Source organism: Diabrotica virgifera, chromosome 7 (genome assembly GCF_917563875.1).
Source record: "Diabrotica virgifera virgifera chromosome 7, PGI_DIABVI_V3a".
NCBI classification, from domain to species: domain Eukaryota; kingdom Metazoa; phylum Arthropoda; class Insecta; order Coleoptera; family Chrysomelidae; genus Diabrotica; species Diabrotica virgifera.
In genome coordinates, this window is record NC_065449.1 from 181,320,064 (window position 1) to 181,332,296 (window position 12,233).

The window sequence follows — 12,233 nt, forward strand, 5'->3', positions numbered from 1 at the left end:
TACTAAAAGGTACTTTGACTTTAAGTCAGTAGGACACACGGTTTTCTAGAAAAATCGATTTTAAAATTTTTAGTTTTTTGAATTTGAAAAAAAAATTAAATTTTTTTTCAAAAAACAACGGTGTATTTTACCAACTTAAAGCAAGAGTAACTTTTAGTACTAGAATACCTCATAACTTAATAATCTAGAGTCAAAAATGCTTAAAAATTAAAGACAAAAATGTTATGAGATAAAATAACCGTTGACCTACCCAAAACGGACGCATATGACCCGTACTAGAAATTCGCAATAAATGAAATCGATTCATCTCTGAAATATAAATAAACGTACCAGTTTTCGGTTTTCTAAATAGTTTTTTTTTCGAATTTTTTTTTGGAAATTCAAAAAAAGAAAAAATTTCAAATCGATTTTTATAGAAAACAGTGTATCCTATCGACTTAAAACAAGAGTACCTTTTAGTTTTAGAATACCTTTCAATAAAATAATCCATAGTCAAAAATGCTTAAAAATTGAATATAAAAAAATTATGCGATAAAATAACTGTTGCCCTACCCAAAACGGACGCCTATGACCGGTACTAGAAATTCGCAATAAATGGAATCGATTTATCTCTGGAAGATAAATATGTGTACCAATTTTTGTTTTTTCAATAGAAGCGTTCTGGAGTTATTTACGAAAAACTAATTACAATACGCCATCTTCAAAGAGTTATAGCTCCCTTAGGAAGCATTTTCTGACTAGGTGAATTGAGTTAAAATATCTTAAAATTATCTGAGGAATCTCCTGTCTTCGTTTGTCGGTAGAGTTTCTGGACACCCTGTGTAGTCGGTTCGCTAAACTCAGATAAAACTGGCTAGTGATTTTAGTAGGTAATTTAGTAATTATTGGTGCGGCTGTAGTTTCGTGTTGCAACGAAATTGAAAATGGTTATGCATTTTTGATTTAAATGTTTACTCTGATTGGAGTATGAAGGAAACCATTCTCGTTGGAACTTTAACGCGCTGAGCAGATGGGACGTGAATTATAAATTGTAAAATTCCCTCATCTTCTTAGTCTCAGCATCCGTTATGACTTGCAAATTTTAGAAGCCTTGGAGGTGCAACCAGAGAAGGTTCCCATTGTTTTCAGTCTGGTGGGATGTAGAGTAATATTTTTGGTATTATTTTATGTGCTATTAGATTGAAACATTAGTCTTTTGCTAGCAGTTGCCGCTAGGGCATCCCTGCCATTTCGTTCGTTGTAATCCGTAACTGCACGCCGGGGTTTATCCTGGTTGGGTCAGAGAGAGCAACATATGTGCCTCCTGATGAGAGACTAATAAGTTTCGAAACCGGTAGAGGTGCTTGCTGCACTTTCTGATTGAACTAGAATATGGTGCGACTGTAGTTTCGTGTTGCAACGAAATTGAAAAGGGTTATTCATTTTTTATTTAGTAATTATTAACTGTTTAGTAATTATTTTTTTTTTGCCAATTTTACCAAATTGGCAAAATTACTTACTAAAATCACTATCCAATTTGTTCTGAGTTTAGCGAACCGACTATAACAGCAAATCTACTAAGATGTAAATTAGAGCTGGAGTGTCAGATATAAAAACAAGTGGTGGAGTTTAAATATCTAGACATTACACTATCTAGTACAAAAAGGTTGAAACAGAAGTGGAAGATCAAGTGAATAGAGAATAGATCAAATAGAGTCACAGGTTGCCTGAATGAAATAATATGGAGAAATAAAAATGGGTCGCCCCCAAAATCTATACACGCCAAACTTCACGCGCAGCTTTGATACGAGAATTATAAAAAAAATATGCATTGAAATCCAGATCCCGTAATTTTTTTAGCATTGTAAAGTGAGTATAAAGACATACATATTTTTTTTGTAATTCCATCTTCAATTTACCCTGCACTTCTCGTAGACTTAATGTCGATAAGATAGAGTTGTCACTACTTTGGGCCGAGCCCAATAAAAGTATCGGAAAAGAAATTAAACGTAGAATTTACAAAACAATCATCAAACCAATAATTACATACGCGAGAGAAACACGAGCTGGCACAGAGAGGACAAAAATAATGATGGAAACAGCAGAGATAAAAAACCCTTTGAAAAATCGATGGTAAGACACTATGGGACAGAGCTAGAAGTACAGATCTACTAATATCAGGAGATGCAAGGTGGAGAAAATTTAACTTAAACAAACTGAAAAGTCTCAGATGCAGAATTAACCATTATAATAAAATTAAAATGGTAAATAGTTATTTAAATCTGAAACTTTTCTTGTTAAAAGTTCTTTCTGGTACATCCTTAATCTGGGACTTTTACAATTTATAAGACCGAAGACGACGAATATAGAAAAAAGGACTCCACTATACGCAGTCACATTCCGTTTTCATTCTTATAAATTGTAAAAGTCGCAGATTAAGAATGTACCAAAAAGAACTTTCGACAAGAAAAGTTTCAGATTTAAATAACTATTTATCATTTTAATTTTATTATAATGGTGAATTCTGCATCTGACTTTTCAGTTTGTTTAAGAGATGTCGCTGGATCGCGTCCCAATGGGGAATTCAATGATTTTTGAAATTCCCCGTAAATAGATGGTCGAGCTGTTTTTCAATTTAGAGGTGTGCACGCTAACGCTGTTGATGAAGCCTGCAATGGCAGAAATAGCTGTTCAGCGATTGACATCCCTCTGAATCGAAAACAAGCAAAACCATCTTTAAATTTTCTATCTTTACTCAGATTTGAGTACTAGGAAGTTTGTTTCTGTCTATTTCCTAGATAAATGAAAACGGAATGTGACTGCATATAGTTGAGTCCTTTCTCTTTTCTATATTCGTCGTCTGCGGTCTTATAAATTGTAAAAGCGCGATCAAGGATGTATTAGAAAGAACTTTCAACAAGAAAAGTTTCAAGTATATTCAAATGGGAAATAAGCCACAATTTTACCTAAAAATGATTTTATTAACGTTTCGACGCCCAAGTCGGGTGTCGTTGTCAAAATACAAAATAATACTAAATAAACAAAAATGTTGTTGCTTAGTAAAAAATTCTTCTAATAATTTATTTAATCTGACTCATTTATATCGGCAATCCAGACACGTATTATATATACATTTTAAAGTAGACGACTTTAAAATGATATTGCCAATATTAATGAGTTGCGTTCCTGGGACGACTTTACTAAAAGATAGTTCATTCGATTACATGAAATCAATCCCAACTCAAGAATATCCGCCACAAAAAATCATAGCATGTGATCTGTCTTTAAAAAGGCAACCAAATGCAACGGTGGCACTGAAATTCTCGCGTTAGAGATTCCATAGTAAATCACGAGGGAAAACCAGGAAAAATCTTTTACTAAGCAACAACATTTTTGTTTATTTAGTATTATTTTGTATTTTGACAACGACACCCGACTTGGGCGTCGAAACGTTAATAAAATCATTTTTAGGTAAAATTGTGGCTTATTTCCCATTTGAATATACTTGATTATAAAAATGCCACAAGAAAATAGCTTCAGAACAACATTAAGAAAAGTTTCAGATTTAAATAACTATTTACCATTTTAATTTTATTATAATGTTGAATTCTGCATCGGAGACTTTTCAGTTTGTAAAAATGGTTGTCTTTATGTAATAGAGTGGTAAGGACAGCAAGAGACAGTTATCCAATAGGAATAGGAAGACGATCAGTGGAAAAACCATGAAAACGATGGAACGACGACTTACTGAAGGCACATCATCAACATTTCATCTTTGAGAGTTGATGTGGGAATAGGTAGTACACATTTAATGAAACCCTTGTGCTCACGCCCTTCATTACAAATGATGATGAGCTGATTATTAAATAATCAGTTCAAACTTTGTGCACAGCACAAATTTTGTGCCGAATCACGTTCTAATTTTAATAGTAACCTATTTATTATTATTTTGGTTAGTAATTTATAAATAACCTTCGTTAAGGTAATGGGTCTGTAGACTTTTATGTCTTATCTGTTTTCTTTGTTAAATAATAAAAGCCGTACTGCTTGGTATCAGTTGACATTTTTATTTTTAATTACTTGAGGATGTCCTTTGATGGTTTTTGTTTTGAATCAGAGAGGCTTGCGTAATATGCCTGTGTTATTTGTATAATTTCCTGTATGTCGTTTAGTTTAGTTATATCTAAGTACCTACTCTTTCTTTTGCTCTTTGTTTATACTGTTAAACTGTATTTTTGTAGCTGTGATTATAAACATTTCGTACTTTTAGTACTTTATTTTATTTAGTTTTTTTATTATTTACAATCATAAATTATGAAATGCTACTTAGAAATGAAACTGTATCTCAACTGAAAAACAAGTTAGGAGCCAATTTTTATGAGATATGGTTTTAGCAAGACGGAGCTCCATCTTATTTTGGAGTAAATGCTTGGAGTTATTTTGATCATTTTCCCGACTATGAATTGTTAGATTAAGTAGTATTATATGGCCGGCCTCCTCGTTCACTCGATTTGAATCGTAAAGATTATTTTTATTGGAAATACTTGAAGAGTGAAATTATTTATAATATATAACACCAGCAATTATTGTTGCAGAGCTAAGGCAAATAATTATCGATGAATTCGTCTTAATCGCAAGAGAAACATGGTGAAATGTAATAGACGCATTTTATCATCGTTTAGAATACTGTCAAATTAACAACGGAGGACAACTTCAATATTTTATTAGGTAGACATTAATTTAGAAATGTGGTAAACTTTTAATTATAATTTAGTTGTACATAGTTTAACTAAAAAATATAGTGAGGCGATTAGGCGTTTTTATGCTTTTGTTTTATCTAATTAAGAAGTTCCTGACCAAATAAAATCGAAAGTATTTATACGATTGAACTAGCACTGAAGTGGAGATTTCAAAAAAAGTAAGATAAAAAGTAAGTTAGTTAAAAAGGTACAAGATATTGTATTTACAAAACCAAATTGACTAATAATAGAAAAATGATAAATCTAGCAACGTTACAAATATCAAATTTTAAATCTTGATATTTAGTCCAGGGTAATAAGGTTTTTTCCATGACACTTCAACAGCCAGGGTACTGAAGCGTTTTTTCGACAGGTAATACCTATAAGAACAAATTGTAACTATTTCCTGCGTAGGATCTGGCGGCCATTTTTATTTATAAACAATTTACTGTCAAAAAACGGTTTTTTTTTCCTTTTTTTTGCAAATTAATGGAAACAGTAAGACTCATGGTTTTCGTAGTACAAACATCTTCGAGAGAATGGAAAAAGCCTTAAAATGGCGTATTACAAAGTTTAATACACTCATTTATTGTTATTATAATTGCGAAAAAGGGTCGAAATTTCAAAAAAAAATAATTTTGCAATAACTATTGCAAAAATAAGTATAGAGCCTTGAAATTTTTGTCAAATGAGGGTTCTTTGGTGCTTAATATGTCACAAATTTCAAAGCGATTCTTTCAATTGTTTAAAGTTTATTCAAATTGTTTATTCCAGAGAGCTTTTTTTTGCAATTACATAAGTCAGAAAAAAATAATGCTAGAACCATTCTACAGATGTCAAATGAAAGAGCATGGAGCTAAACTTTTAAATTGGTTTAAAAAAAGTGAATAAAAATGCATTTATTAGTAATAAATAATTATGCAAAAATATGTTCACATTTTTCCTTATAAACTTTTTATTTTTTTATATAATAAATTATATATATTTATTACAATTTTTCATCAATTATCATATAAATAACATTACTTGGTAGTTATGCACCTAAAAAACGGTAAAAAATAAATTTTTTTGAAAAAAGGTATTAGTTTAAAAGATTCAACTTTTGCGTAATTATTTATTACTAATAAATGCATTTTTTATTCACTTTTTTAAAGCCAATTTGAAAGTCTAGTTCATGCTCTTTCATTTGACACCAGTAGAATGGTTCTAACATTATTTTTTTCTGACTTATGTTATTGCAAAAAAAAAGCTCTGTGCGATAAACAATTTGAATAAAATTTAAACAATTGAATGAATCGCTTTGAAATTTTTGTCACATATTAAGCACCAAAGAACCCTCATTTGACAAAAATTTCAAGGCTGTATACTTATTTTTACAATAGTTATTGCGAAATTAATTTTTTTGAAATTTCGACCTTTTTTCGCAATTATATTAACAATAAATGAGTGTATTAAACTTTGTAATAAGCCATATTAAAGCTTTTTCCATTCTCTCGAAGATGTTTGTACTAAGAACACCATGAGTCTTACTGTTTTCCATTAATTTGCAAAAAAAAAGGAAAAAAGACCGTTTTTTGACACTAAATTGTTTATAAATAAAAATGGCCGCCAGATCCTACGCAGGAAATAGTTACATTTTGTTCTTATAGCTATTACCTGTCGAAAAAATGCTTCAGTACCCTGGCTGTTGAAGTGTCACTAATAGGGTATATTTTTCTCTTATTACCCTGGCCTAATTGCAAAATAGGTGTATTCCTGTTTTTATTATAATTCGAAGAATCCATTTGAGAAATAATTAGGCGTTTCTAGACTTGGCACACTCTGCATACAGTTGTTATCTAAACTATATCTTACTGGCAAAGTTTTTTTTCTGATTCTGGCCTTGTAGGTCTGGATCCCGCGTATGAAAAAGAGTTGATTAATAGCAAACTGAAAATTTATTAATAGCTTAAGGGTGTCTAGTCGGATAAACTTTGATATATGGGAACACTGGAACAGGGGCAGTTTTAATTGTGGAACAGGTTAAAAATTTGGAAAGGTCAGACCACGAAAACGGCACATTTATTTTGTCCGACAGAACAGACTTAAACTCTCCGAACAGAGGTTAAACTCTCATGCAAAAATCAGACTGCTATTTTTTAAAAAATGGGCGTTTTAATGAGTGGAACATGTAGAATATGTCAAATGACAGGAATTATGACAGGTGATGAATAGCAGTCTGATTTTTGCATGAGAGTTTAATCTCTATTCGGAGAGTTTAGGTCTATTCTGTCGGACAAAATAAATGTGCCGTTTTCGTGGTCTGACCGTTCCAAATTTTTAACTTGTTCCACAATTAAAACTGCCCTTGTGCCAGTGTGCCCATATATCAAAGTTTATCCGACTAGACACCCTTAAGCTATTAACAAATTTTCAGCTTGCTATTAAGCACCTTTTTTTTCATACGCGGGATCCAGACCTATTGGTTTAGAACTAGAACCTTTAGCCACGTAATTGGATAACTTATCACTAACTCAGGTGTAATGTGTAGTGTGTGTGTGTTGAGTAAGTGTCTTGTTACTTTGCAAAGTCAACGTCATTGTCTTTGCAAAGAGACGCTAATTGTATCCGAACGTCTGCGGTCCCACGGTGAGTACCGATCCCACAAGGACAGAAACTATTTTCATTTATTAATTTATAATAAATGAAAAAATTCCTGACCCTGGTGGGATTGGAACTCACTACCATTCGGAACTTTCGATCCAAAGGTTAGGCGCTCTTTCTACTGAGCCACAGAGGGGGTTACTGGCAAAGTTAAGCATATCTAAACGTCATTGAATTTAGGAAGGCGTTCCATTTCCTACACAGAGAAAAATTGTGGGAAATAGTAGAAAGTTATGGGATACCGGACAAATTCTTAAGAATCATGAAGTTGTTTTATGAAAACACCACAGCAAAAGCATGATACGACGAGAATTTAACAGAACTAATCGATATTAACAGCGATGTGAAACAGGGTTGTATACTGTCTCCCACTCTGTTTATTATTGTAGTGGACTGCTCATGAGGAAGAGCAGTAATAATAATATTGGGATACACTGGAGTACCTTTGAACAATTGAAGATTTTTAATACGCAGATTATGTATGCCTACTTTCAGCAAAGAGAGAGAGCATGCAGAAAAATAGTGAGAAATTATCCACAGAAGGTAAACAAGTAGGTATGGAGATAAACATCAATAAAATTGAACTAATGAAGATTAACACACCTAGAGAAATGGGCATACAAAAATGGAAAACAAAGAGCTGAAATCAGTGAAAAGAGTCAGTTATCTATATATAGGAAGCATACTGAACACGACAGGAGGAGAAGAGGAGGATATTCAAACACGAATTGGCAAAGCACAGTACTATAATATAGTTATTATGTTTAGTTAATATTTAATAGTTAGTTAATTTTTTTTATTTAGCTTAATGCCTCGACAACTAATGGACCTTGGCATGGTACAGTGGATTTTCCAATTAGGTACCTAGTGTAATATGTAGTGTGTGTGTAGAGTAAGTGTCTTGTTACTTTGAAAAGTCGACGTCATTGTCTTTGCAAAGAGACGCTAATTGTATCCGAATGTCCTCCGGTGAGTATCGATTCCACAAGGACAGAAACTATTTTCATTTATTAATTTATAATAAACGAAAAATTCCGTATTCAGGTGAGATTCAATAGTTAGTTAATTATGTTAAATAATATATGGAAATCTAATGAGACAAAACGACACCAAAGTAAAAATATTCAATAGTAATATAAAGGCAGTAAAATACTATTATACCGATAAGAAACTTGGAGAATAACAAAACATAACACTGGAAATATACAATCCTTCAATAATTAAATTAAAGAATTAAGAAAATGGAAATGGTTGGGCCATACTCTGCGGAAACGAGACACAGACATAACAAAACAAGCATTGAAATTCTAACCTCAAGGAAAATGGAAACAGGGGAGGCCGATAAATACATGGAATAAAACAATTATTAAAGAAGCAGAAAACGTCAGCCTAACCAGGAAATAACTCGGAGAAAAATTACAACATCGACAAAAATGGAGAGTAATAGAAATGAAGAGGATAAGTAAGTATAATAAGTATAAGTTATAGAAATCAAAATATTTAAAATGCTCTCTGTCACTTCACATAAACTCAGCTTACACTCACACCTGACAAAAAACGTTATAATTTGAAAGATAATTCCACAAAAGTTATGGCAAATGATTAGAAGTATTAAATAGATTCTTAATTATAACTACATTGGTGGATCTAACATAGATTAAAGTGTAAATATTAGAGTAATTATTATATTAGAGGCGGAGAAAAGGTTTAATTAAAAAATTGCTTCAGATGTGAAATGCACCAGATACACAACACGGTATTAAAAATAGAATAAAATCCTTACTATTCTTTTAGCCCTTGGATCTGCTCCTTGCTCTATCAATTCCTGTACACATTCGTAGTGTCCATTCGCCGCTGCTAATATTAAAGGAGTGGTTCCATCCTGAAAAAAAAAACGCAATATTTAGTTTTAAATAAGGCGTAAAAATCTTCAACAAATATTTTGAAGATGTTTTTAAAATTATCTGTAATAACAATTAAAATAAAAATGCTGATTGTTAAGTGAATGGGGGACACTCACAATAATATGAAACCAGAAATTACAAAATTTCAGCATCCTAAAGGACCAGAAGAACCAGAGCCATTCTGGGAGGTATTAAAAGGCCAGCAGACTTGAAAATATCCGAAAATGGTAAAAGGAACGAGTGTAGCCTAATCCCAAAACATCCACACCAAAACCTAGCAAATAAGTTATTATAACATTATGCTCTCTACGTAATAATATTCTTGGAGCTTATTTATTCCGAAATCAAAATAATCACAGGTATTGGATATTGCTCAATGAGATATCATTGGTAAACATAGTAATAACATTTATATTTTGCAAAAATTCAAAGAAAACGTTCGAACATATTATTATCTGCAACTGTATTAGCGTAAACCCCCTTGCTGATCGTTATATTCTTATTAGTCTGGGCAGATTATCGGAAAATAGGCCATTTTTGGGAAAAGTTATTTACCACCAATTTTATTGCTGAATCGAATCTTATGGTTGTATATATTAATAATATATGTATCCAAAGTCCGCAGATAGTGTGCTTTTATAAACAATTTAGCGCGAAATCGTATTTTTTTCAATTATTGCTCTATAACTCCGAAGATTTTACCTTTACACCAAAAACACCCAAATAATAATTAAATAACTTGGTGGCATAAAAGATTTTTTGGTATAGAATATATTTCCAAAATCCGGTGGAAATTGCACGAATATTTTAGCAACAACTAAATTGTTAATTAACAATTTACGGTCGCAATAATAACCATAATAATTATGATACACCAAAATAACTGTGATTTTCGTATAAAAAGCACTATCTATGTAACGTAGTTTACAGAATTGAAATTGAACTATTTGAGCTGTCTCAGGAATTTTTTAAAGTTATAAACAATTTTTTGGCTTATAAAAAAATAGAATATCTCAGCAACCATTAGACTAAATCAAATTAAGAAGGTAGGTATTATAAAGGACGTAACAGGACACTTCTTTTAAAAGAAAAAAGTTTACCTAATTGAGATGAGTGGTTCCTGGGATACAACCAGTCAAAGTTGACCGGCATTTTCAAAGAAGTTATAAACAATATGGTGGTAATTTTCGAACCAATAACTTTTCATATCGGTCCTGGCTGCTGTTTGCTGTTCCAGCTTTGTAGCTGAATCTAGAATCTAAGGCTAAGGTATAAAGAGTTCTTGAAAATAAATTCCTTTATACAAATTTGGTAGGAGATATCAGCAAGACTACAAACCAAAAGTGTAGTCTTTATGTGCAATTCTAATTTAGATATTATCGAATTACAATAATTTACATTTCAAAACCGAGTTTGTCAAAATTAAATAAGCGACGACGTCAAAATTATAACTGAAAACTCATACTATTTCGACCTCTACTGAAAACATCGGAAACCCCAATCAAACAAGAACGAAAAAAAGAACAATTCGATGTTTAGAGATCAGGTTCTTTGTCTACCTGCCTCGGTCCACCTTTGAATTCTAGAAAGATGTGTCGCCAGGTCGTAAACAATATCGAAGGTTTAATGATTCAGACATGTTTGTAACATTGCGCCCTCCTTAAGAGATAGTTGCTACTGGAACTAGATGCTGGTATCGGCAACTGAACCCTCTTTTATAACTCTCTGTTGTATAAAAGCGGCAAGGGACGGTTTTCACTCGGCACCAGTAGCTATGCGGATTGCAACAGACTAATACCTGGACCTCGGTGTCTTTAACGATTTCTTCCACCATATTTCGGATAACCATCTAGTATAATTGACGGCATTTTAACTTTTTCATGGCTTTTGCATGTCGGACTCCAACACATGCTTTTTCAGTTGAATCCCATTGTATCCCATGCATCTTGGTAGGCAGGTTGGCCATAGATGAACCGTTTCTTTTGTTACTAGATAGAAAAGGTAACGTGATGCTTATACATTTCAATATTCATTTCACTACTCATGCCCTATTATGTTGAGTCATTCGGTATGAGCTGTAAAGGAGTCTATATTTTGTTTATGTTTTCTAATCTAGGAGACGTTAGGAAATCTTACTCATAATTAGTACAGAAAAAATCAGTAGACTTCATAATAACTACAGTTGGCATTACGGAGAATTATAAGTTACCGAGAATATTTTAATTTCGTTATCGATATAGCTATCAAGATTCCAGTAGTTTAGAAGTGTTTATCACATTGATGTAATTTATTTATAATTAAATATTAAGCAAGGGTCCTTTAATGAAATCATTACATCATGTTGTATAAATATATGAATGGCAATAAATAAGTACATATTTTCAAGTGTCCTGATTTTGTTTCTACATCTTTTTCACATTTCACAATATATTTGGAAGAGTTTTGCTAGAAAACAGATATTATTGAGAGCTTGGAATTGAATTTATTTATGGTTTGGGGTCCCAAACAGTTTAAAGAGCAATAAGCTTCATCAGAAAGTTCTCACTTTCCTATCACTACTCACTAGCCCATACCACCTGACCAGTATTAAAGACGCACGAGGGTTTAAACTTCCTTTGAAAGGCATCCGCCTTTAGAAGGAAGTTTGGACGAGTTGCAGAACTTCAATGCTAACTGCCAGCTTCTGGCAAAGCGTTGAAACTCCAAGATGCATCACGTTATCTTTTCTATCTGGTAACAAAAGAAACGGTCCATGACCAACCTACCTACCAAGATGTATGGGATACATTAATTCAGTTGAGAGAGCACCTGTTAGAGTCCGACGTGCAAAAGTTATAAATACCAAAGTTAGAATGGCGTCAATTAGTAGAGGGTTATCCGAAATATGGTGGAAGGAATCTTTAAAGACACCGAGGTTCAGGTAATAGTCTGCTGCAATCCGTATTTCAATTTCAACCTTCTGCGGGTA

General features: G+C 32.5%; 1 protein-coding gene across 2 annotated transcripts in view; it reads right to left on the reverse strand.

Moving 5' to 3' along the window:
- LOC114326173 (ankyrin repeat domain-containing protein 29) overlaps window positions 1-12,233 on the reverse strand; it is a 230,792-nt gene that overhangs the window by 51,126 nt on the left and 167,433 nt on the right. The window contains exons 1-2 of one of the 2 annotated variants that reach the window (XM_028274436.2): window positions 9,382-9,552; window positions 9,145-9,243 (exon numbers count right to left, since the gene is read on the reverse strand). In XM_028274436.2, the coding sequence (XP_028130237.2) occupies window positions 9,145-9,243; window positions 9,382-9,417 (135 nt within the window). In that variant the 5' untranslated portion in view covers window positions 9,418-9,552. Of the gene's footprint in view, window positions 1-9,144; window positions 9,244-9,381; window positions 9,553-12,233 lie in introns of those variants that run through there. The other variant, XM_028274435.2, reaches the window with a different exon arrangement.